This window comes from Onychostruthus taczanowskii, unplaced genomic scaffold (genome assembly GCF_017590055.1).
Source record: "Onychostruthus taczanowskii isolate IOZ18803 unplaced genomic scaffold, ASM1759005v1 scaffold138, whole genome shotgun sequence".
Classification (NCBI taxonomy): domain Eukaryota; kingdom Metazoa; phylum Chordata; class Aves; order Passeriformes; family Passeridae; genus Onychostruthus; species Onychostruthus taczanowskii.
Genome location: NW_024498551.1, coordinates 872,477 through 900,401, shown reverse-complemented (window position 1 = coordinate 900,401; position 27,925 = coordinate 872,477). Strand labels below are relative to the sequence as shown.

The 27,925-nt window shown below is 59.7% G+C and overlaps 4 protein-coding genes across 6 annotated transcripts; all 4 read right to left on the bottom strand.

Annotated features, from left to right (window-relative positions):
* Positions 1-760: 760 nt before the first annotated feature.
* LOC121332108 (bone gamma-carboxyglutamate protein) lies at positions 761-1,884 on the bottom strand. The gene is made up of 4 exons (XM_041397213.1): positions 1,699-1,884; positions 1,380-1,424; positions 1,053-1,119; positions 761-969 (listed from the first exon to the last, which is right to left on the bottom strand). Exons 1-4 carry the CDS (start codon positions 1,757-1,759, stop codon positions 837-839), a joined length of 306 nt encoding a protein of 101 aa, XP_041253147.1. The 5' UTR covers positions 1,760-1,884; the 3' UTR covers positions 761-836.
* PMF1 (polyamine modulated factor 1) lies at positions 1,406-6,890 on the bottom strand. 2 transcript variants are annotated; one of them, XR_005952116.1, is made up of 6 exons: positions 6,631-6,890; positions 6,394-6,499; positions 5,712-5,812; positions 4,331-4,526; positions 3,506-3,624; positions 1,406-1,424 (listed from the first exon to the last, which is right to left on the bottom strand). XR_005952116.1 is itself a non-coding variant. In XM_041397212.1 (5 exons), the coding sequence occupies exons 1-5, from the start codon at positions 6,816-6,818 to the stop codon at positions 3,571-3,573; spliced, it is 645 nt and encodes a 214-aa protein (XP_041253146.1). In that variant the 5' UTR covers positions 6,819-6,890; the 3' UTR covers positions 2,520-3,570. The 2 variants fall into 2 exon arrangements, 1 of the variants encoding a protein (XP_041253146.1); XM_041397212.1 differs by lacking the exon at positions 1,406-1,424 and having other exon boundaries at positions 2,520-3,624.
* Positions 6,891-7,650: 760 nt separating this feature from the next.
* SLC25A44 (solute carrier family 25 member 44) lies at positions 7,651-12,993 on the bottom strand. Its single transcript, XM_041397210.1, has 3 exons — positions 12,295-12,993; positions 10,254-10,381; positions 7,651-9,814 (listed from the first exon to the last, which is right to left on the bottom strand). The coding sequence occupies exons 1-3, from the start codon at positions 12,914-12,916 to the stop codon at positions 9,623-9,625; spliced, it is 942 nt and encodes a 313-aa protein (XP_041253144.1). The 5' UTR covers positions 12,917-12,993; the 3' UTR covers positions 7,651-9,622.
* A 6-nt stretch (positions 12,994-12,999) lies between these two features.
* Positions 13,000-24,299, bottom strand: SEMA4A (semaphorin 4A). 2 transcript variants are annotated; one of them, XR_005952115.1, is made up of 16 exons: positions 24,125-24,299; positions 22,990-23,150; positions 22,816-22,878; positions 22,636-22,734; positions 22,019-22,127; positions 21,791-21,907; positions 21,571-21,701; positions 21,194-21,363; positions 20,969-21,119; positions 20,550-20,739; positions 20,348-20,463; positions 20,097-20,260; positions 19,912-20,024; positions 19,108-19,702; positions 13,325-13,435; positions 13,000-13,022 (listed from the first exon to the last, which is right to left on the bottom strand). XR_005952115.1 is itself a non-coding variant. In XM_041397209.1 (14 exons), the coding sequence occupies exons 1-14, from the start codon at positions 24,258-24,260 to the stop codon at positions 19,116-19,118; spliced, it is 2,307 nt and encodes a 768-aa protein (XP_041253143.1). In that variant the 5' UTR covers positions 24,261-24,299; the 3' UTR covers positions 19,013-19,115. The 2 variants fall into 2 exon arrangements, 1 of the variants encoding a protein (XP_041253143.1); XM_041397209.1 differs by lacking the exons at positions 13,000-13,022; positions 13,325-13,435 and having other exon boundaries at positions 19,013-19,702.
* Between the last annotated feature and the right edge of the window lie 3,626 nt (positions 24,300-27,925).

The following is a 27,925-nucleotide window of genomic DNA, read 5'->3' as shown; positions in this document are numbered from 1 at the left end:
CAGGTGGAGAACATCCTCTGTGATGTCTGCGCGTGCCAGGCTTGGCTGTGGGGCCACCTGAGCCCCACAAGAGCCCGAGCACCGTTGGCACTGCCGGGCTGGCCCTTGTGGGCAGCGCTGCCATCATCAGTGCCGTGGCTGTGGCCCTGCCCAGCCCCTGGTGGCTCTGGCTGCTCCCCAGGGATTCCCACTGGGCTGGGCCTGTGACACTGAGTGGGGTCTGGGCTCAGGACCTGGCAGGACGGGTCCTGGCAGCCTCTTTGGGGTGGGCCCTGCTGTCGGGTGTCCTGCGGCGTCCCTCTCCCCGCTCCCTCTGCACCCAGTCCGTGCCTCGGCTCTCCCAGTGCAAACCAGCAGCGATTCCAGGAATTCGGGGTGCCCGCACGGGACCCAGCAGTGTAAGCGTGCATGAGTCACGGTTAATGAGTAATTAAAATAGTTTGTGATGAAATTCCCGGGTAGGCCACGGGGGCCTGGGGTGCATGGAGCAGCCCTGCTGCTCCCCGGTAACCCCATGCTCCGAAGAAACAGCTTTAAATTAAACTGGAATAACGACGGGGCAGCTCTGGGCTCCTCGCTGCTGGGAGCAGGATCTGGGGGTGGGAGCACCTCTCCTCCCTGGAGCCCGGGGGGCAGAGCAGGGAAACCAGGAATCCTCAGCTCGGTGGGGTGGGGTGACACGGAGCACAACCCCTGCAGCCTCCCAGCCACCCACGCCCCAGGCTTGGGCAGGAACTGGCTCTGCCATGTGCATTTATTTCTTTGCAGGGCTAACAGGAAGGGTGGGAGGGTGAAGGTGTAGGGGGCTGAGCGGGTTGGTGGGAGCTCAGCTGGGGCTACACCAGCCCGTAGTAGCGCCGATAAGCCTCCTGCAAGCCGATCTGGTCGGCCAGCTCGTCGCAGTCGGGGTTGAGCTCGCACACCTCGCGCTTGGCCTCCAGCGGGTCCCGCGGGGCTCCCGAGGCGCTGCTGGGGACAAACGGGGCACCCAGGGGGTGTTGGGGGGCTGGGGCTGAGCCAGGAGCCCCCCCGGTCTGGGGCTGGATCCTCACCTGCCATAGCCGTAATTGCGCTTCTGCCTCTGCACCAGCTCGGCACTGGCGCGTCTGGAGACAAAGGCTGCAGGGACAGCCGGGCTCAGGGGGGCTGTGTCCCCTGTCCCCGGGGTCCTGTCCCCCATCCCCGGGGCAGTGGGGCTGGGGTCAGGGGGTCCTGTCCCCTATCCCCTGGGCAGTGGGGCTGGGGTCAGGGGGGTCCTGTTCCCCATCCCCAGGGCAGTGGGGCTGGGGTCAGGGGGCCATGTCCCCCATCCCCGGGGCAGTGGGGCTGGGGTCAGGGGGGTCCTGTCCCCCACCCCCAGGGCAGCCGCGGTCACTCACCTTCGGAGCTGGGCGAGTCCTGGGTGCTGGCAGAGCCATCGGCAGCTGCGAGTGACACGAAGGGGTGGGTGGGCTCACATGGGGTGTCCTGCTTTTCCCTCCCAGGTGGGCTCTGCTCCCACCCCACTCCTGGAGCTCACATCCCTCATTGAGACCCCCCAGTCTGCTGAAGGATGTACCAGTCCCTATCTCCCCGCTGCAGCCCCGTGCCCCCCACCCCAAAGCTCAGCAGTTTTCCCAGTCCCTTTGCTCCCTCCAGGCCCTTCCCAGGGCACAGGATCACCCCCAGTGTCCCCGCCAGCCCTGGATTCCCCCGTACCTCTGCGGCAGAGGCCAAGGGTGAGCAGGGCCAAGAGGGTCAGCAGGACCAGGGACCTCATGGTGCCTCCCTGTGCTGGGCTGAGTGCAGCCCTGGCTCCCTGGGTGCCTTTATAGGGTCCTGTGGCCTTGGCAAGGGGGGGCCTGGCCTCACCAGGGTTATTTCCAGCACATCCGCCACGGCCGGAGCTGCTGGCAGAGGTGGCAATTGTGGTTTGGGATGAACTTGGTCCCCCTGTGCCCAGCCAGAGCCCACAAAGGGAGGGAAAAGTGGCCCCAGGCCAGGGGGGATTTGCTGGTGGGCCCAGCCCTGCCAGGCTGGCAGTGCCCAGTCCCCACTGGAACGGGTGATGGGGCACTGGGGGTTCCTCACTGCGCTCCCCATCACCCAGTGCCCCCTCCCAGCTCCCACTGCTGCACCCCAGAATCATCTGTGACACAGGGAGACTTTCCTGCCAAAACCTTGGGGTTTTCCTCCATGGTTCCTGCTGGCCCACTTCTGGGGGAGCAGCACGTGCTTCTTTTGGGCACTGCCACCCTGTGTCCCCGGGGTAGGGTGAGCAGGTGCCTTGGTCTCTGCACAGCTCCTCCCTGCCACATGCCAGGGGCACATGCTGCGTGGCCAGGGCACCCAGAGCCCTGAAGAACATTCCTCTTTCACATCCTGACCACTTTTTGATCCTGTAAATCCCAGCCCTGTCTTGGGAAGCGGAACTGGAGGCTTTGGGGCAGAGGGCAGACAGAACTGCTGAAGCAGAGCCTTTGTCAGACAAACCCATAAAGTACAGAGTACGTGGGCCAAGAGCACAGCGGGAGCCAAGCTGGGAACAACAGCCCCGGTTTATTGAGATTCCAGCAGAGCCAGGGGAGGCAGAGGGGAAACTCTGCAGCTCTAATTGCTCACAGAGGTTGGGGCGAGGTGGAGCAGCCGCTGCCCCTCCCCAGCTGGGCACAGGGAGAGCCCACGGAGCCTCGGTGGCTGCTGGAGCCAGAAGCTCTCAGTGCTCTGCAGGTGCAGGGGGCTCTCCTCACTCCCTGCCCAGCCCCAGGACAGCCTGTCCATGCTGGAGGCACATGTCACTGGTGGGGCTCTGCCAGGGAGATCCTGGGAGCTCTGGCTTCCCCAGCCCGCAAACAGAAGAGACAGGAACAACTCTGGGTGGGGAAAACCAGTCTGGCTCTAGAAGGTTCCACAGGAAAACATTAAAACGCTGTGCTACAAACCCACAGAGTGGAGGCAGGGCTGTTCCAACCTCTGCACAGATCCCTCAGATACCTCGGGCTGCTGGGAGGGGACCAGGGCTAGAAAATAACTTTGAGAACAGAATGAATGGTAAGAAGGAAATCAGGGCAGCAGCTGCTGCCACATCTGCAACAGGCAGTGGTCTGAACACAGAGACTGAATGAACCTGCAAGCACAGGCAGTACCCTGGCTGTGACCCACTCGTGCTCCTGCTCGTGGGCTCCTCTGGGCACAGCCTGGCCTGGGTTTAAGGCACTGAATTTTGGCTAATGCACAACTAAAACAGCTACAATCCCCCCAAATGTGGCTTTGGAAACTGGAATCAGGCCTGTCACAGCACTGAGTGGAGCAGATGAGAGCACAGACACACTTTGTGACACTCCCCTCTGTCTAGCTGAGTGGGAAACAGGGAATTGCCATCCATTTGCAAAGATCCCAAATTTTTTTTTTTTGTTTGTTTCTCCACCAAATCTGATCAAACTGTGCCAGTCCAGAAGCTGTTTCAGTCCCTCTGCAGTTTCCAGTGGCCTGATGGGCTGATTCTCAGTTTGGGTTCTGCACACACCTTGTCCCATCAGTGCTTTGGGACGATGAACTGTCCCAGCAGAGCCTGTGGGACATCCTGTGGCCTCACTGGGGCTCCTGGAATGTCATGATGAGTTCTCGTTGCTCCTTACTGATTGCCTGGAAGGAACACAACCCACAGAACTCAGCATGATGCTTCTGCCACCCTGCCACACTCAGGGTGGAATGTGTGGCACACACTGCTGTCCCCTGCAGGTGCAGAACACAACCCCCTCACCTCCCCTGGGACCACTCCACATCCCACCCACTGCACAGGGAAAAGCACCTGAGACCTCCAGAGACAATGTCCACACCTAAAGTTTCAGCAGAACTTGGCTGCTGGGGAGGTCCTGGAGAAGTGGAGGGTCTGAAAGTCATTGCAGGCCCCACTGAAGTGGGTGCTGAGAGGAGGATGGGTTGGGCTGGGTTGGGTTGGGTTGGTCTGGTTTGGGTTGATCTGGTTTAGTCTGGTTTGGGTTGGTCTGGGTTGGTCTGGTCTAGTCTGGTTTGGGTTGGTCTGGTCTTGTTTGGGTTGGGTTGGTCTGGTTTGGTTTGGGTTGGTCTGGTTTGGGTTGGTCTGGTTAGGGTTGGTCTGGTTTGGGTTGGGTTGGTCTGGTTTAGTCTGATTTGGGTTGGTCTGGTCTGGTCTGGGTGGGTCGGGTCTGGTTTGGTTTGGTTTGGGTTGGGTTGGTCTGGTCTGGGTTGGGTTGGGTTGGTCTGGTTTGGTTTGGGTTGGTCTGGGTGGGTCTGGTCTGCTTTGGGTTGGTCTGGTCTGCTTTAGTTTGGGTTGGTCTGGTCTGGTCTGGGTGGGTCGGGTGTGTTTTACCTGCCAGGCCTGCTGGCGAGCCTGGATCATCTGCTGCAGCTCTGCAATCCTGCTCCTCCCCGCGAGCACGGACTGGGCCAGGCTGCTGCTGCGCTCCCGCCGCTGGCGCAGCGCCCGGCGCAGGTGGGCACGGTGCTGCAGCAGGGAGGGCACCAGGGCGCCGCGCACGTCCTGCTCCGGGATCCCGCTGGGCCGCCTGCAACGCAGCGATGCAGCACTGCACACCCTGCCCCGCTGCTTTCACACACAGGGGCTTGGGACAGCTGCAAAAGGCAGGCTCACACACAGCAGAACTGAGACTGGAGCCAAGCAGCAGCGCAAGATTGGTCAGCAGGGAAGTTACGTGGGAAGTGGAAAGTAAGGACAAACAGAACAACGGTCTGTGTATTGAGGCTTGGAGAGAATAACCCCTAAGCTAAAGAAAAGTATACCTAGAGAGATGATAGGAAGTTCTGAGCTTAATAATGGAGCTCTGTGCATTGTGTTTTAAGGCTTACAAGCAGGTATTGTATTCAAAATAAGCAAGCTTGTTTTAACCAAAGATATGTGTGCTTATAGTGGTTGGACAGGACCACTGTCAATATGCTTTTGCTTTGTGTGATTGGTCAAAAAACTTTTAAAGTGAGTTGTAACATTGAGTTCTTTGGGTGCTGCCAAGGATGTGAGCTGCTGGCATATTCCCATTGTCCTAACCTTGCAATGAGAGTGATGCTGGAAAATGAACAGCTCGAGATGTGTTCCCCAGCAGTGCTGTCCCATCTGTGGTTTGTACAGACCCCTGGCCAGTGACACTGCCCAGCACTGCTCCCACACAGCTGCTGAACTGCTGCCAGCTGGGATCAGCTCTGTGGCTCCCACAGCTTCCTCTGGCACAGGGAATTGAGCACAGCCAGAGCAGGGACCCCAGAGTGGAGCCCCTGGGAGCTCTTCCCCAAATCTGGCCCTGAGTGGGTGCTTGAACAGGCAGGATGTCATCACCCCCTCAGCACAGGAACACAAAATCTTGTGTTTCTAGTCCCAATCCCCAGTCTGTCTCCCAGTGTCTGCTGAGGCCCCGAGGCAGGGACACAAAGAGCAGGCAGGGGACTCTGCTGTTGGACAGGTGCTGTGCCCAAAACTGCCCATCAGCCCTCTGCATTGTCCCCCCAGCTCAGTGGCAATGACCTCCCTGCACTAAGGAAGTGAATGGAAATGGATCCTGGGCCCAGAGAAGCACAGATTCAACTGATTTTTGTGTGTTTTAGGCCCAGTGACACTGCTGTAAAGATAGAGCAGCTTCCAGACCCTCCCTTGCAGCATGAGGCCAAGAGGACACAGAAGACAGCCCAGGAACTGCCTGCTGCCCTTGCAGAACACGACCCCCAGCCCTGGCCATCCATACCACGCTGGCTCCTCCCGGTCCTTTGCCTCCTCCACCATCTTATCCAGGGAACTGAAGAGTTCCTCCAGATTCCCTTCATTTTTCACCTCCTGGATCTCCTCCTGTGAAGGAAGGACACGAGGTGAACAAACACAGGCACCAGTCTGCTTGTGAGCCTTCGCTGGTCAGGGAATCAGGGGATTGTCTGGGTTCAAAGGGACCACAAAGCACATCTCATTCCACCCTCCACTATCCCAGGTTGCTCCAAGCCCTGTCCAACCTGGCCTTAAATTCTTTCAGGGATCCAGGGGCAGCCACAGCTCCATCCCTTATCCAAAATCCTTCCAGCTTTGTCCTGGATGAAGAGTCTGGAATCCTGGATGATGAACACCCTGGGAATCACCATTCCTGAGGACATTTCAGAGATGTGGCACTTAGGGACATGGTTTAGTGGTGGCCTTGGCCGTGCTGGGGAAATGCTTGGACTGCACAGTCCCAGTGGTGTTTTCCAACCGGAATGATCCTACAGCTTCTTCTGGGGAAGACAGAACTCTGGAGAGCAGCCTCAGCTTTCTGCTTTACATTTAGGAAATGTATTTGCTGCCCTTAATACCAACCTGTAAAGCACTTTTCCACCGGGCTTTGCACTCCCTTTTGGGCACTCCCAACCCCTCTGCAGCCCCCCGGGTCAGTCCCCGCTCACCTTTATGGACGCCTGCAGCTGGGAGATGAACTGATCGTAGATGCTCCTGGTCAGCTGCGGCTTCAGCTTGTAGAAGCAGCGATAGCAGCTGACAAACCTCTGGTAGCTGCAAGGAGGGCAGGATCAGGAGCGGCTCACGGTAGGACCGGGTCAGGGCCAGGCCCAGAGCCGGCTGCGGGGCGGCTCCCGGGGCTCAGGGGTCCCTCCCCGCCCCGCGCGACCCCGCTCCCGCCTCACCTCCCGGCGGCCACCAGCTTCTCCAGGAACATGTCCACCACGATGTTGAACAGCTGGGAGCGCCCCGGTGTCTCCGCCGGGGTCGGGTCCTCTCCGCCATCGGCGCCGCCGCCCTCAGCCCCGCCCGCGCCGCCATCGCCGCCCGCCGCCGCCATGGCCCGGCGCGAGCCGCCGCCGCCGCCGCTCATTGGCTGAGGCGTCGGGCCCCGCCCCCGCCGGCCGCCAGCGCGGGAAGGGAGAGCGGGAAGGGAGAGCGGGAAGGCGGCCGGGGAACGGAGCGCGGGAACGGAGCGCGGGAAGGGAGAGCGGGAAGGGAGAGCGGGAAGGCGGCCGGGGAACGGAGCGCGGGAACGGAACGCGGGAAGGCGGCCGGGGAACGGAACGCGGGAACGGAACGCGGGAAGGCGGCCGGGGAACGGAGCGCGGGGACGGAACGCGGGAAGGCGGCCGGGGAACGGAGCGCGGGGACGGAGCGCGGCTTGTGGCGCTCGGCGGGGTCGCCACACCCGGCCGCTCCCGGTCCGAACCAAACCGCGACAAAAACACCGCGCTAAGAAGCTGCCGCCTCCCGGAGCGGGGCTCCGCCCGGCCCCGAAGCGAAGCAGCGTGACAAACCGTCCTTCTCTCTCCAGTGGAAATGCCCGCCCTGCCCTCCAGCGACTTTTAATGAAATAAAACGAGCAAGCCTGAAGAATCCAAGGAGAAAAGAAGAAGCACAGTTCAGCTCGGTTAGAGAATGAAAAAAGCGACATTTCCCATTAACAGCCAAGCAGGAGCCAGCCCGCGCGCTGGGGGCGGCTCTGGGTCACAGCCGCTTGCAGGCATTCCACGCGCTCCAGCCGGTTCTCCCCGGCTCGCTCACACACCGAGCAGCCACGCGGTTCTCAGGCAGATCACGTCCCTCTCCTAGCCCTAGTCCTAGTCCAAAGGCTAAGGGTGAAACCCTTTTTGTGACACGACAAAAAGCCGCAGCTTCCCCTGGCGTGGAGAGTCGAGTGCTTTTAAACGCAGGCACCAAACTGAAGGTCTCTCGAGTTTATTAGTTGTCAAGAACGTTGCTGGTTACGAGAGGAACATTAAGTTTGACAGTGTCTCCCCACACCGGTGCTGCCGCCCCTCTGTCCGCACACTGGGACTGGCCCTGCTGCACCTGGCAGAGGTTGATGGTTATTGTTCCTGCTAAATTAGTGTTGACATCCTGCTGCCTTGTGATTTGGGGTGCTGTTCTGTTTTTCAGAGCAGAATCTATTATTCGAGCAAGAGCCGACTGGTGTCAACTTTTAAACAACAAACAGGTGACAGGAGCAGGTGCAGAAGGTGCTGCTCCAACAACTCCACCAGTGGCTCCAGCACCCAGTGCCTTTCTGAGCACTGCAAGAAACAAAACTGGGATGAAGAGGCTCTGATGACTCACCTGCAGCCCCAACTGCACCTTAGAATCAAGCCCTGCCCTTAGCAGAGAAACCTCTCCCACCTCAGCAGCAGCTTTAGCACCCTCCATTTCCAGCAGGCGTGGTGGCATGTCCAGTGCCTGCTGGGCAGGGACAACACTGGCACCAAGGGCAGAGCCACACCTGGTGAATCCCCTCAGGAAGAGACAGCCAAGTGGAGCCCAGCAACAGCCACAGGACAGCAGGATCAACACTTCAAATTCCTGGTTATGGCAGAAGGGGAATGGAGGTGGTGCACTCTGTTGTGTGCAGGTGCACCCCAAACCCCCCGGATGTGGCTAACCAGGACGAGCACCACGTGTGGGCTGGCAGCATGAAAGGCAAATCTCAACCACCAAGAGCAGCAGAGTGCAGTCAAACAATCCCCTTCCTCCCTCCCCTCCCCTCCCCAAAAAGCAGCCTCTGGTTTCATCCCCTGAAGTTTTCACCTGGTAAAATACACAGACCGTAGCTCAGGCTTCTGATCCAGCAATTGTGCAAAACATTATCCCTGCCCTTCCCAAACTGGAAGAGCAGAATTTAAACTCGTGAAGTGAACCATCACTTCTTATTCAATATAAACATGCCTGTCAGGTTTGAACTGGATCAAAAGCCAGCACAAGGTTTCTCCTTCCCCACGTCCCATCTAATTGTAGCTCAAAGCCCTTTCAGTTCTCATCCAGCCGCTGGCAGCACCACGATCAAACACTTCCAAACTGCATTTTTGGGCTTAAACTAACTAAGGTGGGAAGTGGCCACAGCCACTCTGAACATGCAGGATTGACACACTGAACGAGGCCACAGGACAACCATTCAGCTCCCCAGAAATCAGAATAAGCTTCCCTAAAATAAAAAAATTAAATTACAACAGATTAAAAACACAGGTTAGGTGTCAAAACTGCCTGGTGTCAAATCAGCTAATTCCAAACAGCCAGCTCAGCTCCTATCAGCCAGTTTGCTGTTTGGAGGATGAGAGACAGGGAACATTTTCCAAGAATGTACAAAACAAGTATGTAGATCTATTCAAAACGCAGGAATCAGGTCTGAAGTGGATCCAGGTTACTCTTGTCTCACATCTTCTAGAAATAAAAGCAGGTAATTGGAGAAAGTCACTTGTCTATTTTCTGCTTCCAGTTTCCCACAGCACAACTGCCACTAGAGACATCCCAGCAGAGGGCCCTGCTGCAGGCCGTGAGACTCCTTGGAAGTTTGGCAAAGATGAAAATAATTTAAAGAGAATAAACTGGCTTTTTGCTTAAGCCAGTAAGTCTTTAATTTAAAAAAAAAGGAATTAATAACTCGCCAGGATGCATTCACACACCTGGAATGGACTGTTCCAGGCAAAGAGCACTGCCAAAGGTCACAGTTGAAGCGAAACCAGCAGCAGACCATTGCATGACACTCAGATCTAAAGAGGTGAAGTGCAGTTGCTTTTGCATCTGCCTTGTGCTGTGAAACCAGCCAGAGACAAAGGCACAGCAGCTGCGTCGCATCCCAGGCTCTCCCCTGCAGCAGTCCAAACTCAGAGAGTTCACAGGAAGGTTCTCCTCCCCCAGCTGCCTCTACCAGTGCCTTGAGTCCACCAGCTCTGGGCGCAGGCTCAGCTTCTTCAGCGTTTCATAGCCCACCACGATGACGATGGTGGAAGGAGTGGCCGAGATGATGCGGGCAGAGAGGCCTTTAGTCAGCCCCCAGGGACCTTCCTCTGCAATGAGCTGTTTGAAGGTGAGAATGATGGAGCTCTTGCCTTCCACCTGCAACGCCAGAACAAATATTGACTGAGCTGCCAGACTCCATGCTGAGCTGCTCTGGGGCTCTGCTGCGACTGAACACTCTGGAGACAACAGATCAGCCAGTCCAACAGCCTTGATCTGGTCTCCAGAACTCCCTGAGGAGGGGAGCAAAAAAAGCACAAAGGAGGCAGCTTCCTTCCAGCTTTCCTTAGGAGGAGGCAGCAGGAAGCAGCACCTCTCCCTTTCTGAAGGAAAAGCCTGTCTGAGCAGGCCAGGCTGGCACTGCCAACAGAACAAAGAGCCTGGGCTCCTCTTGCTAATGCTGAGGGCCAATTAAGCAGCTGCTACTGAGGATGAAAGGCCCAGGGAGAGCAGGGAAGCAGCTCACCTGAAACCACAGAGATGAGAGAGCCCAGGCTGAACCCCACCCTGCTCTGTGCCAAGCACGCTGAGCTCTTACCTGGACCCGAGCCCTCACCACATCCATGGGGTTGGTGAGAGTGGAAGCTGTGGCAGCTGCAAGGGGCCCTGATATTGCCTGCAGGAGGAGGTGGGGACAGTCTTTAGGAGTCAAACTCGAAAGCTGTTCTGGGAACAGGAGAGAGAGGAAAGTTTCAGACCTTCAGAGGCTGCTGATCATTTCCTTAGCTGCACCCCCTAACTCCAGCTGATTTGCAGTGGGCAGAAGCCCTGATTTACAGCCTGCCAGCTCCTCCCACAGAATCTCCAAGTGGTGCTTCCTACACCAACCAGGAAGCTGGCACAGCACAGGGAGCAGGACTCATCACAGTGCTGCCTCCAGGACACTCTCCATGCTTTTGTCCCACAGACTCCCTCAGCTGCCACTCTGGCTCCCAGACCTGTGGGGCAAACTGGACAGGATCAGCTTCCACGTCCCCAAAACAGGGCATGAAAATACCCATCCTCTTTAGACAGTGGAGGAAGCCTGAAGACAAGGCTCCATTGGGAGGTGTTTGCAGAGATTTGTACAGAAAGCTGTCACCACTGGGCACACTGTCCAGGAGATTCCCTGGCATCCCACTGGGGATCCCTCAGGAGAAAAGCACCATGTAGTGCTCATCCCAGATCTCCTCCCTCTGCTCCTGCTGCCTGGCCAATAGGATTTGAATCTCCCACACTTTCATTGGCTGAATTTCGACAGAAGAGTGCTCAAAGGCCCCATTTTTTGGACTATGAGGAAGTCTGGCTGGCAGGAGGGACGGAAACAGCTCTGTTTGAGACCTTGAACACTGACTGGAATCAGGGCCAGCAGTGTCCTTTGAACCCGGGGAGGGTTCAGTGACCCTGGCTGCTGCTCCAGGGACAGAGGACTGGGAAATGCAGCCAGAGCAGATTCATTGACAGCTGGGGCTTATGTTTCCCAGCATCTCAATTTCCACTGAGAAGACAGGGAAAGAGCAAACACCTGGAAGCTGAGAGCTCTGGTCTCTCCATATCAACTGCCTTTTCTCACATGCCCTCCTCTGAGCCCTTTTGGCATGAAAATCTTACAGTCAGTACACTGGGTTTTGGTGCTATAAACTGCTGACATGGAGACTGATGGGAGCACTCCCACAAAGTACAATCCAACATGTCAAGCTGCCACTGCCATTTAAATGCAGCCTGCATGCAGAACAAATGCTTCCTCTAGCTACCAGAGGAAAGCACACAGGACCCTTTGAGACATCTGGATTTTGAAGAACAGGTGACCTCCAAGATGTACTTTAGGCCCAGTACAGCAAAACCCAAACTGCTCATTACCACCACCACCTTTTGGAAGAAATTAGGTAACCAGACTCCTAAAAACCATGGGCAAAGCTGCATGGCAGAAATCTAAAGGATCATCAGAGGTGGAAATAAACCTTAGCTGGCCAATACCTTTAGCCTTTGGAAACATCCCAAGGAGTACAAGAACTGAGCTAGGGAGAAAGAACTTTCTACTGAGTGCAGTTTTCCATCGCAAGACTCAGTGCCAATTTTAAAGTTGCCAAAACTGAAGCAACACCTGAGAGAAATCCAGGGAAGATTTGGCCCTTGTCTCTGCCTGTTGTTTGGTTTTGCCATGAGATTTGTGGCTCTAAAAGTCCCTTTGCCATCTATGAGATTCCTGAGTTCAAATGAACTGAAAGATGAACTATACTTACATGGTGGCTCCAAAACTCTGCCTTCCTCACTCCTGTGGAGAAGGCACTATTTGGGATTAGTGGAAAAGAAAGTTAAAGCAGATGCATAAAGCCCCACTTGCCTGGAGCCATCCAGTTTGAAGTCCTGGAGCACTTGGACCCCTTGTTCTGCATTGAAACACTGCTGCTCTGTTAAAGCTTCCACCCAACACGTACAGAATGCCCACACAACCAGATGCAGCTCCTCAGCTCAGGACAGATTCTGCTCCCACCCCCAGAGAGAAAGCAAATCACTCTGAATCCACAGTGTCAGGAGTCCATCCGAGGGGCTCCTGGCTCTGCTGGGATAGGACACATTTGAAGCCTCCTTTCACTTACCAGCATAGAAGTGGTAGAAGGGCCACCAGACCGCACTGTTGGGAATATAAGTGAGCAGCGAGGCCACATAACCCCGGTAGAAGCCTCTAAAACCGTCGGCCTTGAAAATCTGTACAATGATGTCCTTGGTTTGGCCAAAGACCAGCACACGCTTGCCATCTTGGTTCTGCACCTTGAACCTGCCCATGCTTTCCCCCTTCCTCTGCATCATGAGGTGCTGGGAGATGACATCGATGGGCACCGTGATGCTCTGGGCCACCAGGGAGGCCGAGCCACCGGCCACCAGGGACTTGACAGCGTTGTTGTTGTTGTAGCGCGACACGTACTTGCGAGTGAGCTCGTAGGTCGTGACGTAGCACTGTCCTGAGATCAGGGTGAAGGTGTTCACCAGGAAGCCGCGGTAGAGCCCAGCGGTCCCTTCTGTCCGCAGGATTTTCACGAAGGCGTCGAAGGTCCCGTTGTACAGGCTCTTGCCCTTCTGAACCTGCAGGCGCGTGCGGATGAGCGTGAAGGGGTAAACGCTCACGCGGATCATCATGGTCATGCAAATCCCAAACACGTAGAATTTCCTTTTGTCCAGGTGCTCCCACTCAATGATGGGGATGTTGCGTTTGTCTTCCATGGCTCCTTGGGGTCAGGAAGGAGAGGTCCAGATCTCCTTCAAAGGTCCAGAGCAGATCCAGGCCCAGCCTTCCGGGCTTGACCAAGCAGACTGCAAGTGCTGGCACCTGAAATGAGAGACCCCTTGGGTAGAGGACAAAGTCCCACTCGCTACAACCGCCCACATCACCTCAACCCCGGCTGGCTCTCCTCGAGCACACAGCAAGCCCTTGCACAGCATCAGGCAGAGGGATTGTAACCTCCAGAGGCAGGGCCCTACCATGTGCCTGGTGGTGACACCTTCTGATGTCACTGTGGCTGTTGTCTGAGCTCCAGCAGCAGCTCTCACCACAGCCCAGACTGCTCTGTGGAAATGCAAAGCTCCTGTGCTTTCAGAAGCAGATGAGCACCACTCCAGCAGCACACACACCTTCTAATGGGCACGCAAGATCAGGGATGGCCAACGAAAGCAGCTTCTCCCCAGTCATTCCAGGTCTGTCATGCTCCCAGGTGTCAGGACATCACTTTTCAGTTCCAGGATCTGTACAAAGAAGAAAGTGACAAGTCCTTTTGTGCTCCTAAACTCCCTGCATGAATTAAACCCATTTCTTTGGGCACTTTCATTCTTATCTTCCTAAAGCTGGAGGGTGATGTGAAGGTGAAAAGAAGAACAACAATGGGAAAACAAGGCAAGACAGCCATGTAAGAGTCTCCACACTGATGACCAAGGTCCTGGAAAGAAAGTGTTAAATTACAGCCCAGGATCTCTCTGCCGAGCTGCTTGTCAGCTACATGAGCAAAGTTCACCCTCCCTTCCAACACTCCATTGTTGCTCCAGGTCTGATAACCTCCCTTCCACTGCTGGCTGTGCTCAGAGCACCAGGAATGGGGAGGATGAGGAGGGAGGGGCTGGTTCAGCCTCCCCCAGCCCCAATTGCTGCAGCTCATCACCATGTCCTAGCAGGCACCAACTGCTTCTCCACAACCAGGCTCCTGGTACTGTCAGCTGCCGTAATTAGTAAATTAACTTGCTGCACGATTAACCAAGCTTGGGCTAAGGGAACCTACACACAGGGCCAGGCAGCATGAGAAGCACAGCCCAGAGAATCACCCAAAACATGGAGCAGTTCACTGCTGGGAAGGATTTACTTTCACATCAAATTAAAAAAAAAACCTGGGGTGTCTGGGTGGCTGAACTTTGGGAAAGGCTCAGCTGCAGCTGGATCATAACTTGTATTCCAGTGGCAGTGTGTGCCCAGGCACGAGCTGAACTGCTGGAGAGCAGAGCTAGAGCAAGAAACAGGAACAGGAACAAGGGAGCCAAAACCTTGATCTGAAAACAGATTCACCAAGTGAATCTCAAAGGGATGGGCAGTCACCACCACACACTGATCTGGGGGCACTTCACATTACCAACGCACAACATGGAGGAGCTCCAAGGGAGAGGGACTTGGGACCAGGGATGGAGTGACAGGACAGGGGAATGGCTTCCCAGGGAGCAAGATCAGGGCTAGATGGGATATTGGGAAGGAACTGCTCCCTGGGAGGGTGGGGAGGCCCTGGCACAGAGCAGCTGTGGCTGCCCCTGGATCCCTGGCAGTGTCCAAGGCCAGGCTGAACAGGGCTTGAAGCAACCTGGGATAGAGGAAGGTGTCCCTGCCCACGGCAGGGGTTGGATGAGATGGCCTTTAAGGTCCTTCCAACCCAAACCAGCCTGGGATTCTTAGGGAAATGTCTCAACACTTCAGAATTCATGAAGAACTCACACGGGCCAGAGACATTCTGTTAGAAACAGTAACAAAAGAACTGGAAGTTGTTTACCTCTGGCACAGAGAAGAAATTGCAGTTATGAAATTAAGGCAGATGAGGGGTGGGTGTCCCATTAAGTGACCATTTCATTGCCCGCTGGCCAACCAAATATTTGCTGAACAGGAGCAAACAGCATTACAGGCTATCACAGCTCCTGCAGGTGGACAGGGGAGTTAAAAACACAAAAAAACCACCTTTTTACCATGGTAAAGACAGCTACACTTCACCCTGGCAGTTAAGGCACAACAAACACCACAGCCTGGATTGCTTTAGTTACAGCCTTACTGGGTTGCTAATACTGACATGATTTGACACAGAAAGCTTCCTGCACAGGAATTATCTGTGCATAGCGCCTATGAAAACATGACTTGGTTAAGAGTCCCACTAGCTTAATATTTCATTAAAAAAATTAAAATAGTCTAGCCAATATGATTCCCTGGTGAAGCCTGAGGGTTTAGTCCATACTCCAAATTCCTCTGCCACCCAGGGATGAAATGGAGCTCCCCACAAAGGAAAGGGAAGGGCTGCCTGCAAAAAACATTCTCATTACTGCAATATGGAAAACAAAACAACAATAATAATAATTTTAAAAAATTCTTGATCTTTATGTAGTTTTATGTGCTCTAATGCTTTGGGTTTAGAATTTAAGCCACAACTTCTTAAGGAAACAGCTGTACTTTTCTGGACTCTCACCAATAACTCCTCTCATTTGGGATCTGAATTAGACAAAGTCACTTTAACCCCATGGCTCTGAGGCACTCAAAGTCCCTCCTGTGTGGAGGAAGGAAGGGATCCTGGCAGCTCCAGGGATGACCAGCATGGCTGCAATTCTTATTCTGCCAACATAAAGAGTTTTGCTCAGAGCATTCAATCTTCCAGAAATTTAGACCACAGCCTAGCTCAGGGATCCCATCACACTCATTAAGCAACTCTTTGATGATCTTTCAAGGAATTTTAGGGATACTGATATAAAAGTAGTGGCTGCATCTCCTCAGAACTGACTTGCCCTCCAAAACAAGGTACAAGCACACCACAGCTCACACATCCTTAAACTCTGGAGCAGCTTCCGTGCCAAAGCCACCCCTCAGTGGTTCCTTCCCACCATGCACAAATGCACAAACCAGCATTTCTTCAACTTCTGCCTGGAAATCCAAGCAGGGGGTGCCAAGCAGGGCATCCCTGCTCCTGCTCTCTCATCTGGGCACAGCCTCAGTCTCCTACACACAGAACTCGGTATGAACCCCCTCAATTCATGTCCTTTAATGCCACCCTGTCAGTCTGGTCCCCAAAGCGCTCGTTGCTGCAGCTGGAGCTAAAGATGATTCTCTGGCAAACACAGGCAGGGCCTTTGTGTGCCCCGGGCAGGGATGGGCCCTGCCCAGCATGCTAATGCCTCAGCAGGGCCTGGGAACCATCTGCAGCCAGCCCGAGGCTGCCTGGCACCTCCAAGAGCACAGAAACACAGAGCAGGCCGAGCTGGACAGAGCCCAGCAGGGGCCAGCTCTGCAGTGAACGGCCCGTTCAGGGATGGAACCTTGACCTTGGTGCTGTCAGCACCACGTCCAGCTCACCCAGCTGAGCTGGGGCACCACGTCCAGCTCACCATGTCCAGCTCACCTCATCCACTCACTGAGCTGAGCTGGGGCACCACGTCCAGCTCACCATGTCCAGCTTACCACGTCCAGCTCACTGAGCTGAGCTGAGGAACCACGTCCAGCTCACCACGTCCAGCTCACCACACTGAGCTGAGGCACCACGTCCAGCTCACCACATCCAGCTCACCACACTGAGCTGAGGCACCAAGTCCAGCTCACCCCATCCAGCTCACCGAGCTAAATCCGCTCCTCACACTCACCCCGCGGTGGGGGGCGATCCAAGCCCTACAGGGAGGCAGTGCTGCTCTAACCCCAGCCCCAGTGACAGCCCGCAGCCCCCGGGCCAGCTGTAAGCGATGTGGCAGCGGCGCTCTGATGGCAGCGCTGCCCTCCCCAGCACCACCCCCGCGGGCAGGAGCCCCCCGCTCCCCCCCGGGTGAAACCCCCACCTCGGATCGCTGGCCACAGCAGCTCGGCCGCGCTCCGGGGCAGAGAACGGCGGCACAGCTCGCTCCGGGATGCGCTCAAGGTCACTGCCGGGCCAGGCGCGTCCCCAGCCCCGCGGCCCCGGTGGCGGGGTGTCCCCACTGTCCCCAAGCCAGCGTTACCGCTGCAGCCCCGCGGTCTCCGGCCGCTTCCCGTCCACCCCGGGGAGGGCTCCGGTCTCTGCCCTGGGGAGGGTCCCTAGACCCTCCAACTCCTTTCCCCGCGGCCGTTCAAGCCCCGTCCCGCCTGCCCCGGGGGTCTCGCCGAGGGGGCTCCGGGCCCTTCCCCGTGGGCCCCGAGACCCTCCGGCCCCTTCTCCCGGGGTCCTTCAAGGCCAAGGGGCCTCACACCAACCCCCTCCCCCACCCAGCTCTACGTGCACCCCCCGCCAGCCGCCCCCTCTCCCCCACCGCCGCCCTCCCGTCCAGCCGCGCAGCCTCCACACCTGCCCGGACCCCGCTCAGCCGCCGGGCGGGGCCGGGCCGTGCCACCCCCGTCAGGCCCTGCTGCACCGCTGCTGGCCCAGGCCAGGCCTCTCCCCGGCCCGCCGCAGGCCCGGCCCCGGCAGCCGCTCACCTCAGGCCGGCGGGACGGAGCCCCGGCGAGCCCCCGGCCGGGCCGGCCCCACCGCCCCATGGCCGCTCCCCGGCCGGAAGTCACCGGCGGCGTCAGCACCCGAGTGCCGCCGCCATCTTGGAACCGGGCAGAGGTCGCACCGGAAGTGCTTAGGCGCTTCCGGCCCGGAGTAAAGAGGGCGGCGGGGGGGGCGCGCCTTAAAGGGACCGCGCCGGATTTCGGCTCTTAAAGGGCCAGTACTCCTCAGCGCCGTGGGCTGGTCCCGCCTGCTGGAGGGGCCGGGGCGCGGCGCGGCCAGGAGGGGGAAACAGCACGGAGGCACCCACAGGAGGGAGTGATGTGCCGGTGTGAGAGAGCTGTCCCTCACTCTCTGCTCTCCCTGCCCCTCGCTGCACATGCAGGCTGCACAGGAGCGTGTCCCTGCACACCCAGGGGCGTCCCTGCACATCCACAAGTGTCCCTGCACACCCAGGGGTGTCCCTGCATGCCCACATGTCCCTGCACACCCAGCATGTGTGTCCCTGCTCACCCACGTGTGTCCCTGCATGCCCACATGTCCCTGCACACCCAATATGTGTGTCCCTGCACACCCACACGTGTCCCTGCACACCCAGGGGTGTCCCTGCACACCCAATATGTGTGTCCCTGCACACCCACACGTGTCCCTGCACACCCAACATGTGTGTCCCTGCACACCCACATGTCCCTGCACACCCACACATGTCCCTGCACACCCAACATGTGTGTCCCTGCACGCCCACACATGTGCACACGCGTTCCCCCGGCCCAGGCCTGGCTCGTTGCCCCCCAGGCCCTCGGGGCTGCTGCACGGACCCAGCAATGCGGGGCCTTGAGTTTTCTTTTTTAATAAAAAAACCCAAGAGCAGGACAAGGTACGGCTGGTTTGGCTTTAAAAAGGCAGATCAAAGACTCTGGGGATGGGCTGGGGGCACTGCCAGGGAGAAGGGGGCAGTGCCGGGGGGGAAACCAGGATGGGATCATGCAGCATGAGGGGCGGCTGGCAGCGCGGGGAGGGTGGCACTGCAGGGGGTGGCACTGCAGGGAGGTGGCAGTGCAGGGAGGTGGCAGTGCAGGGGGGTGGCAGTGCAGGGAGGTGGCAGTGTGAGCGGGTGGCAGTGCAGAGGGGGTGGCAGTGCAGGGGGGTGGCAGTGTGAGCGGGTGGCAGTGCAGGGAGGGTGGCACGGTGGCAGTGCAGGGCGGGTGGCAGTGCAGGGCAGGTGGCACAGTGGCAGTGCAGGGGGGTGGCAGTGCAGGGGGGTGGCAGTGCAGGGAGGGTGGCACGGTGGCAGTGCAGGGGGGTGGCAGTGCAGGGAGGGTGGCACGGTGGCAGTGCAGGGAGGGTGGCAGTGCAGGGCGGGTGCCCACGGGGCTGGCTGATGGAGCCCAGCGAGCACAGCCTGCCCCACGTTGAGGTTTTTATGGAACATGGGTTTTCTTCCTGCTGTCAGCATCCACCGTTTCCAGCCATCCCCACCCCTGTCCTCGCCCCACGGTGACATTTCTCCTCTGTGCCACACCCTCTGCCTGTCCCCACGACCTTCTTTCACCCTCCACTCTCCCCGCATCCCACTGCTTTACCCCATCCCATGCCCGCTGCTCCCAGAGCCCATTCCATCAGAATGTGAGCCTTAGGTTCAACCAGGTGTATTAAATAAAACAAAACAAAAACCCTTTCACAGTCACACCCCTCCCCACACCCCCCCTCCCCAGGGTCTCCCTGACCCACTGGCAGTGTCACGCCGTGTCCCCCGCTGGCACGTGGAGCCGGTTGTTGTCCACGTCGATGTCCCCATCGAGCTGGAGGCAGCAAGCCTGGGAGCCTTCATCCTCCTCCTCCTCCTCGGTGGCAGCTCCGGGTGCCGGGGGCTCTCCGGTGCCCCCATTGAGGGGCACCTTCTCCCGGTGGCGGGACGGGGGGCTGTGGGGCGCGCCGCAGCCCCGCACCTTGCTGCGAGCCCTGAGCTGGTCGCGGCAGGCGAGGAGGGCCAGGCAGGCGGCCATGGCCAGCGTCACGGCCAGCAGCACGGCCACCGTGACAAACTGCGGCCAGTACGAGCGGGGGGCCGAGCCCTGCTCCGCCAGCCCGTCCCCCCCAGAGTCCCCGAGCTGGTAGTGAGCCACGGTCCAGGTGTAGCCATTCTCTGTGGCCTGGCACTTGTAGGTGCCGGCCATTCCCTGCTGCATGATGACCACCAGCGTGTGGTCAGGCTGCAGCACCGTGTGCCCCCGGGCACCGTCGGGCTGCTGCCAGCTGTAGGTGGCCAGGGCAGAGCGGCGGGGGCACGGCAGCTGGACCACGGCGTTCAGCGGGGGGCTGAGCCCTGTGGGTGTGGACAACGGGGTGATGTGGTGCACCCCATGGGCCCCGTCCCACCCCATGTGCCCCATACTCAACCCTGGACAGCAGGACCCTCTGGTGCCCCCCATGGATCCCATCCCAACCCACATGCCCCCATACTCAACCCTGGACAGCAGGATCCTCTGGTGCCCCCCATGGGCCCTGTCCCACCCCACGTGCCCCATACTCAACCCTGGACAGCGGGGTCCTCCGGTGCCCCCCAGGAGCGGGGCATGGCTGCGCTCCTCCCTCGGTGGCACGTGGTGACCGGGCTCCCCTTCTCAATGTCCTGCAGCCACGCACTCCTGCGGCCGGGAGAGCGGGGTCAGCACCCCAGTGACCCCCACACCCCTTCCCGTTCTCGTCCTGCTGCTCACGTGTTCTCGGTGGCGAGGCGGGCGGGCCGGCAGGAGCCCTCCGGGCTGTGCCAGGCGCAGTAGGGGTCCCGTGCCAGCACGCACTCGGCGCAGCTCCGGTGCAGGCTGCAGTTGGCCAGCGGGACCTGCAGGACGCCTCTGGAGTAGCCCACATAGAGGATGCCCTGGGGAGGGAGAGGTGCAGGGCTGAGCCTCCCCCCAGTGCCGGTGTTGGATGGCTGTTGGTGTCTGGGTGGTCACACCTGCCCTACCTTCCCTGGTGCCAGCAGCAGGTTCCTCACTGGCTCTGGCACTGCAAAGAGCTGGATGCTCTCCACGATGTGGGCACCCCCCGACAGCTGCACTGCCTTGTGCAGGAAACCCTGGGCTGTGGGGCAGGGGGACATCACTGAGGCTTTGGAGCCAAGGGGAGGGTGGGATGGGTGACCCTGTGTGCCCCCCATATCACCCCACCTGTGGCCAGGAACATGACACGATAGGGGGTCCCCTGCACGCTGCGAGTCTCGTGCACTGTGATGCGCGTGTAGGTGACATCCGACTTCACCAGGAGAGGCTGCTCCTGGAGGGGTGACACCTTCCCGTCCATCAGGAAATGGTCCTTCATGAAGGAGAGGGCTTTGTCCGAGGAGGCACCCATGGAGCACTGTGGGGGGAGAGAGGGGTCTGTGCTGGTGTGGGAAGCGGAGACACGGGGAAGGGAGGATGTGCTGCACCACCGCGCTGCCCTGGCCAGCACCAGCGGGGTGCAGAGGGACCCTTCTCCTCTCTCATCCCGCCTGCAGTGTGGGCACACAGGGATACACAGAACCCATCTCTTGGGGACCAGCATTGTCCCCTGGCAAGTCCAGCGCCCCTGAGTGGGCAGCACTCACACTGCCAGGCCGGGGACTCATGTCGGGGCCACTGTAGACGGTCCAGCGAGAGCTCTCCTTGTTCAGCTCCTTGTACTTGCCCTCGAAGACCTCCTCCAGATCCTCCTGTCTGTAGGCACAGACGGCGGCGCTGCCCGCCCTGCCCGCCTGCCTGCAGGGAGGGACAGCCAGTGGGCAGCAGCAGGGCACGGGCCCCTGGGCTCCCTCACACCCCTGGGCACTCACCACTGCGAGGTGAACACTGCGTAGAAGTCGGCGCCGCCGTCGTGGCGGGGCAGGGCAAAGGCGTGGTGGATGACGTTGAAGGGGAAGCGGCCAGCCTGGGAGCACTCCAGCTGCGCCTTCAGGAAAGTTGTCCACTTCTTCTGCAGCACCTTGTCCCCCCCTACATCGCTCTGCAGGAAGGTGCTCATTACCAAGGCGACAAGACGCCTCTGTCCCCTGTCACTGTCCCCACCATGATTGCCCATCAGAGTACAACTATCATCCCCATTGTGGTCTCTTGTCATTGTCCCTGTACCATTGTCTCCTGTCACATCATCATCATCATCCCCCATCGCTGTACCCCAACAGCAGCCCACCATCATTCCCTGCTCTCACACCTTACACACACGGGCCACCCGTGGCACCAGGAGCCTCTCAAAGAAGTCGAACTCGTCTGCTGTCTCCTCAAAGAAGAAGTAGACCTTGTCATCCCCAGGGATGCTGAAGGAGGCCACGAAGGCGGCGTCGGCTACAGGCACAGGTGGGTGAGAAGCTGGAGCCGTGGGGGGCTGCAGGCACCTCCCCAGGAACGCTCCCCAGCCCCTTCCCTCTGCTCACCCGAGAGCCAGCGGAGGAAGGCGTCTGTCTTGAGCAGGGTGCGGGTGCCCAGCGAGCGGGAGATGATGGGCTCGTTGCCCTGGAAGTTGTTCATGGTGCCAGCATAGAGCTCTCCGTCTGCCCAGGGACACAGCGGGGGCTGAGCCCTGGTGAGGACCCCCCACCCTCACCCTCCACTCCATCCCAGGCACGGGAGCCCACCTGAGAGGCCACTGGCCCCATACTCACCCACCAGCAGGGCCGTGTAAGTGTGCTGGGGATCGAAGGGGCACTGGCCCTTCCCGTCCAGGAAGGACTGTCCTCTGCCACTGGCCACCAGCGTGAAGTTCTCCAGGTGCTGTGGAAAAGGGGAGAAAAATCAGCCAAAGGACTGAAAACAACCCCAAATCTGTAGGGAATGATTGTGGAATACCTTGCAGACACAGGGTGGCCCATGTCTTCAAGGTGGGTGCAGGGATGATGACAGGGCCTGATGACAGAGGATGCTGGGGGTACCCGGCTCCTGTCACTTTCCCTCATTTTCATTTTGGGGAGTGGCAGTCCCCACCACGTGCTCAGCATGGAGGAAACCGAGGCAGGGACAGAGAGCCTGGAGTCACCTGAGGGGACCCAAAACTGGGTTTTCCCTGCCAGAGGAAGAGTTGCTGGCAGCTGAGTGAGAATCACCAAGGGCTCCTTTAGCAGATGGGACACAAAGATGTCCCTTGGGGCGGGGACACCCAGCACCCCCATCCTGGGGACCCCCATGATGCAGCTCACTTCTGGGGCTGTATTTTGTGGGTCCTCACAGCAACACCACGGCCTGCCCAGAGACCCCCAGCGTGCTGCCCTGGGGGGACACTCACAATGTAGGTGCAGGCGGGGCTGAAGGCGTAGGTCCCACAGGCGTAGAGGTGGGTCTGGTTCAGGGCCACCAGGACTCGGATGAAGTTGAAGCACTCAGTCTGAGGGGGAAAGAGCAGAGTTGGGTGCTGAGCACCCTGGTAGCTTGGTGGGACGCCCTGAGCCCCCAAAGGCCAGCTCACCTCTTGGCTCTTCTTCTTGAAAGCACATTCAGAGGTTTTCTCATCTGTGGGTCCCCACATTATCTGCAAAGGGAATGAAGATGTTCCTGGGCTGTCGAGCCCAGCCCCACGGGGAAACTGCAACACAGCAGAGGCACCTCCCTCTCCCACCTCCCCAAAAGTGGTGCTGCTCACCGAGGCCTTGGCACGGATGCTGCCAGGGGTGCCAACAGCGAGGGCCAGCACCCAGTCGCGTGCCCCCACGTAGAGCTCCTCCTCGCTCTCACCCAGGAGGAAGATGTCATAATGGGAGACGTTGTCCTGGCTGAAGTGGGTGAGGGTCCGCCGGGGGTCCCCTGGCAGGAGCAGAGGGGGTGAGGGGAGCCCAGGGGTCACACACCCCCCCCGCCCCCCCACCATCCCCATGTGCAGATGTGGCAGCAGCTGCCAGTGCAGCTCAGTTTATCTCTCACACAGGAAATGGGGTGCAGTTCTTCCTCTTCAGCTCCCACATCACCATCACCCCTTCACCCTCCAGGTCCCACTTCCCACTGTCCCCTCCAGCTCCTACTGCAAGAGCTGAACATGCCCAAGCTGCAGACCCCCAGAAATGGGGTGCATTTCCCCCCAAGCTGTGCCTGCGATGCTTTGGGGCCATGGCCAAGGGTAGTGCTCTGTTTGGGGGATGCACTGCCCCAGGGTGCCACCCTAGAGGGATTACAAGCCCCCAAGGTGCCAGACTGGGGGGGTCACCAGCCCCTAGGATGCCCTTGGGCACAGCCAGGGACTGCAGATCCTCGTTCATCCCCAGCAGGCACCGAAACTGGGGGATTTTTGCAATTTTGGGCATGGCTGCACGGGGAAAGGGAAGTGACAGCGCAGTCAGGGCTGTAAAGGCACGACCCTGCCCTGGGGCACAGACCCTCCTGCAGCCCGACTGCCACAGCACAGCCCCCCAAGCCCCTGCTTTGCCACCTGCCTTCCAGCTGGACATGCCATGCCCTGGCCCTTCCAGAGGCAGCTTTTCATCCCCCCAGGGTGACCCTGAGCAGACCCGGCTGCCAGGTGGGTGACAAAACCGTTGTAGGACCTGGCCCGTTGGGTGCTGGGGTGCCAAGCAGCCTCATCTACTCTCACCCCCCACCACATCACCGGCTGCCACTGGCGCTGTCCCCAACCCCACCGCGGGTCAGTGATGAAGCAGGGGGGGCTACCATGGGGGGTACCCCAAGGTTCCTGGTGCTGGATGCTCAGCCCTGGGGATGGACACTGTCCCACGCAGCGTACCCCCCTCCCCAGCTGACCCAGCTCTCCCCGGGGCCGTACTCACCGCTGGGGAAGGTGACGCGGGGCAGGGGCTCCGCGCAGAGCAGGGCAGCCGGCACCACCACCCCGCAGAGCAGGCGAAGGGCGGCGGGCATGGTGGGGGGCGGCAGGGGCGCGCCCCACGAGGGTCCCACCACCATCCCTGCGGGGAGGGCGAGGGTGAGGGCACACGCTGCTGGGCTGCGTGTCGCTTCACCCGGCGGAAACAAGACGGGGGAAGCAGCACCCGGCAGAGGGGTGGGGGATGGGGGGGGGGTGCCTCCAGCCCCACGTGTCCCCCCCAGGTTGGGCACGAACTTCCCCCTGTCACACCGGCACTCAGAGAGGTCCCCTCGCCCTGCGGAGCTCCTGCACTGAAATCTCTGCTACAGAGACGTGCCCTCACCCTCTGGGCTCCTGCATCAAAATCTCTGGCACAGACAGAGATGTCCCCTCACTCTCTGGGGCTCCTGCACTAAACTCTCTGGCACAGAGATGTCCCCTCACCCTCTGGGCTCCTGCATCAAAATCTCTGGCACAGAGATGTCCCCTCACCCTCTGGGGCTCCTGCATGGGACCCCTGCACAAAGGTGTCCAGAGGCTCCTGCCTTTGCCCCCAGAGCCTCAGAGCCCCTATCCCCATCAGGGATTCCTCTGCCTGGCTCCATCAGTTATCAGAGCGTCCACAAAATGGGGGGGAACACACACGGGAACCCCCTTTTGCAGCTCTTTCTGCAGCTGATGCCAGAAGCACCGGGCAAAGAGCCAGGTCTGCAGAACCCGATGGTGCCCAGGACCCCTCTGCCGATGGCCACCGTGTCCCCAGCGGGTGACATTACCTCTCTGGCGGGCGAGGACAGAGCCGCTCACCTCCAGCCCTGGCGCGGGGGCACCGGGCAGGTGCCCGAGCCCCGGGGGCTGCGGCCACGGGTCTGCCGTGGGCCCATGCCCCGGAGCCGGCTGCTGCCGAGCTCCCGGCCCGTGCTGGGCTCGCTGCAGCCCGGCCCAGCCCAGCCCAGCCCTGCGTGGCTCCGCCGGGACTGCGGGAACCTGAAAGTCCTGCTGGAAGAGGACGAGCCCCGGCAGGTTGGGGCAGTGGGCGCCTGCGCCCGCCTCCCCTGCCTCGCACCCCCGCACGACAGCAGCGAAGCCTGGTGGAGGCAGCCGGGATGGGAACCGGGGAGCTCTGCTGCTCCAGGAGGTGACTTGGGGGACAAAGGTGTGCCCAGATGGACGGCTTTGCTTGCTGGGGAAATCTTTGGGGTGAGGGACGCAATGGGATTTGTCCTGTGGATTGTGCGGGCCAACAGGAGGCCTGAGCATCATCCCCAAAACCAGCCCCACGGGGACAGGCATCACCCAGAAAACCAGCCCCCAGGGGGGAGCAGTGCTCCCCACAAACAGCCCCAGGGGGCACCCCCACAAACAGCCCCACGGAGCTGAGCTTCACCCCCACAAAACTCCTGCAGCTATTCCAGGAACCCATTTCCCTGGAGATTCCATCCTTAACCCCAGGCTGCTCTGGGATGGTTGTAGGCAAGAAACCCCCCAAAGCCAAAGCCCTGGAGCTGCTCGAAATCAGAGCCACACCTGAGGTACCCCAATATCCCTGTGGACACAGCTGAGGAGCATCCCACCCTGCTGGGGCCTCCTTACCTGCCTCTCCCATGCCCATGGCAGCCCAGCGGGACATGGAGCCCCGGGAGGGCAGCGCTGTGCTCACCACCTTGCTTGGCTGGGACAGAAGCTCCTTGTGAGCACAGAAAGTAGGTTACTCTGCCCCGGATTTCCCACTTGGCAGAGGGCTGCCTGGGGGACGGGGCCGCACGGAGCCTTGGACCGGCCGCATTGTTCTGCCCTGGGCCACAGCCACCGAGGCTGAGGGGGGATGGAAAAGGGAGCAGAGGAGGCTCCAGCCTCGGCGAGGCTGGAGGCTTGACTGGGGCTGTGGTGGGGCTGAGGAAAACCGCCCGTGTTCCCCAGCGTGAGCCAGGGCTGACACAGGAGGTGAGGTGACAGCAGCCTCGAGGCTGCTCCGGCAGCGTGGGAAACTGCAATCCCTTCTCAGCCTCGTCTCTTCTCTGTTTTGGGTCCCCTGGTCACGGTGGTCTGGGGACATGGTGGGGGGGGGGTGTAATTTACAGGGTCCCTGTATAGGATTTGGCACACGGGAGTGGGACCAAGGGTCTCTCAACACTGGGGTGGCTCCGTTTCCCCTGGTGCTTTCAGGCTGACCACAGCTGTGGCTTCATGGGTCTTGCTCCTGCTTGGATCTCCTCCTGGAGGATCCCTCTAAGCCAGGAACATTGTGCTGTCAGCGAACACTCTCCCTGCACAGAGCACAGCACCTGCCACAGGATGGAGCCAGGCCCAGCCCTGGTGCTCAGCAAGGTGGGCTGTGAGGGACACAGGGCAGAGCTGGTAGCACTGATCTGCCAGCTGCTCAGACGTTCCCCGTGCCTCAGTTTCTCACAGCAGAGAAGAGTTTGTTCCTTCCCTGCAGCTGGGCTCCAATGCCCTGCCCATGTCACGTCCCAGGAGCATCCCCATGGTGTGGGGGGTGCAGGAACACTCCCAAACACCACGAGGGGCTGGGGCAGCTCGGCCTGGGGAAGGCCTGAGGTCCAGAGCAGGATCCAGAGCAGGGGGCGTGGGTGGGAGATGGAAGGCAAGGGAGGAAGGGGTGCACTAAGGGCATGGGAGGATGAAGGGGGGGAATTTGGGGGGTGTAGGCAAGAGGAGATGGGAGATGATTGTGTGGATGGGGTTGTTTGACACAAAGGGTGGGGAGAGCTGGGGGGTGCAGGTAAGAGAGAGGACGATGCGCAGGAGGGAGCTGAGGGGTGCAGGAGGTGTGGAGGGGTGCACAGGAGGTAGGAGAAAGGGAGGGGTTTGGAGGAATGTGAAGGCAGGGGGTGCGGGGGGCACCGGGGGGCACCGGGGGTCTCCCCAGGGCCGACACCTCAGCCTCTTTGTTGCTTCTGGCAGCATCAGCGCTGGGGGTCCCCCAAGCCCAACCCCACTATGGCGACTTCCCCCTTCCCGCTCGACCTCCCGTCCCCCGCGGAGCCTCCCCAGACCCCCTGGGGCGCCCCGGCCGCCCCCGGCCCCGGTGGCGGTGCGGCGGTACCGACCTGCGGCGGGCGGGCGGGAGCAGCATCCCCCGGCCCCGCATCCGGCTCACGTCGCCATGGCTACGGCTGCATCTCGGCCGTCCGCGGCCCCCCCGCACCGACAGACCCTGACGGACGGACACGGGGCTGCGGACCCCGAGACCCCCCCGCACGGCACACGAGTGGGCGCTACCTCCCCTTGCCCCACACACCACCGACCCCCACCCCCAGGAGGGGCAGGGACACCCCTCTGCCCCCACGTGTGTTACATCCTCTCCTGACCCGTTCCTGTGCCCCCATAACTGCATGGGGGGTCCTTCATCTCGGCTGAGCTCTCAGCTTTTGGCAACAAGTCCCTGCACCCCCATCTCAACACCTCCAGATCCAGACCCCATCCCTGCATCCCATCCCTGCATCCCATCTCTGCACCCCCACACCCACATCCTATCCCTACATCCCATCTCTGCACCCCCACACCCACACCCCATCCCTGTACCCCCAGACCCCATCCCTGCACCCCCAGACCCCATCTCTACACCCCCAGACCCACACCCCATCCCTGCACCCCCATTCCTGTTTCAGCCCTCCCACTTGACCCATCCCAGGTGGGTGCTGCTGGCTCTGGCTTCCCATGCTTTGTGGATTTGGGGGGTCCCAGGAGGAGGCTTGGGGTGCAGCCGTGGCACCAGACTGTGTGTGTGTCCCTCCCCCCC

Coding starts and splice junctions, on each gene's coding strand:
- LOC121332108 (XM_041397213.1), bottom strand. CDS start 1,759: ATGAGGTCCCTGGTCCTGCTGACCCTCTTGGCCCTGCTCACCCTTGGC. Junction 1,120..1,379: donor GGACTCGCCCAGCTCCGAAG/GTGAGTGACCGC, acceptor CTGTCCCTGCAG/CCTTTGTCTCCAGACGCGCC. Junction 970..1,052: donor CGCAATTACGGCTATGGCAG/GTGAGGATCCAG, acceptor GTTTGTCCCCAG/CAGCGCCTCGGGAGCCCCGC.
- PMF1 (XM_041397212.1), bottom strand. CDS start 6,818: ATGAGCGGCGGCGGCGGCGGCTCGCGCCGGGCCATGGCGGCGGCGGGC. Junction 4,527..5,711: donor GACCGGGAGGAGCCAGCGTG/GTATGGATGGCC, acceptor GCTGCGTTGCAG/GCGGCCCAGCGGGATCCCGG. Junction 3,625..4,330: donor CTCGCCAGCAGGCCTGGCAG/GTAAAACACACC, acceptor TGTTCCTTCCAG/GCAATCAGTAAGGAGCAACG.
- SLC25A44 (XM_041397210.1), bottom strand. CDS start 12,916: ATGGAAGACAAACGCAACATCCCCATCATTGAGTGGGAGCACCTGGAC. Junction 10,382..12,294: donor CTTCTACCACTTCTATGCTG/GTAAGTGAAAGG, acceptor TCCTGTTCCCAG/AACAGCTTTCGAGTTTGACT. Junction 9,815..10,253: donor TGGTGAGGGCTCGGGTCCAG/GTAAGAGCTCAG, acceptor CTGGCGTTGCAG/GTGGAAGGCAAGAGCTCCAT.
- SEMA4A (XM_041397209.1), bottom strand. CDS start 24,260: ATGGTGGTGGGACCCTCGTGGGGCGCGCCCCTGCCGCCCCCCACCATG. Junction 21,364..21,570: donor GGGTGGCCCGTGTGTGTAAG/GTGTGAGAGCAG, acceptor ACCTTCCTGCAG/AGCGATGTAGGGGGGGACAA. Junction 20,740..20,968: donor TGAGTCCCCGGCCTGGCAGT/GTGAGTGCTGCC, acceptor CTCCCCCCACAG/TGCTCCATGGGTGCCTCCTC.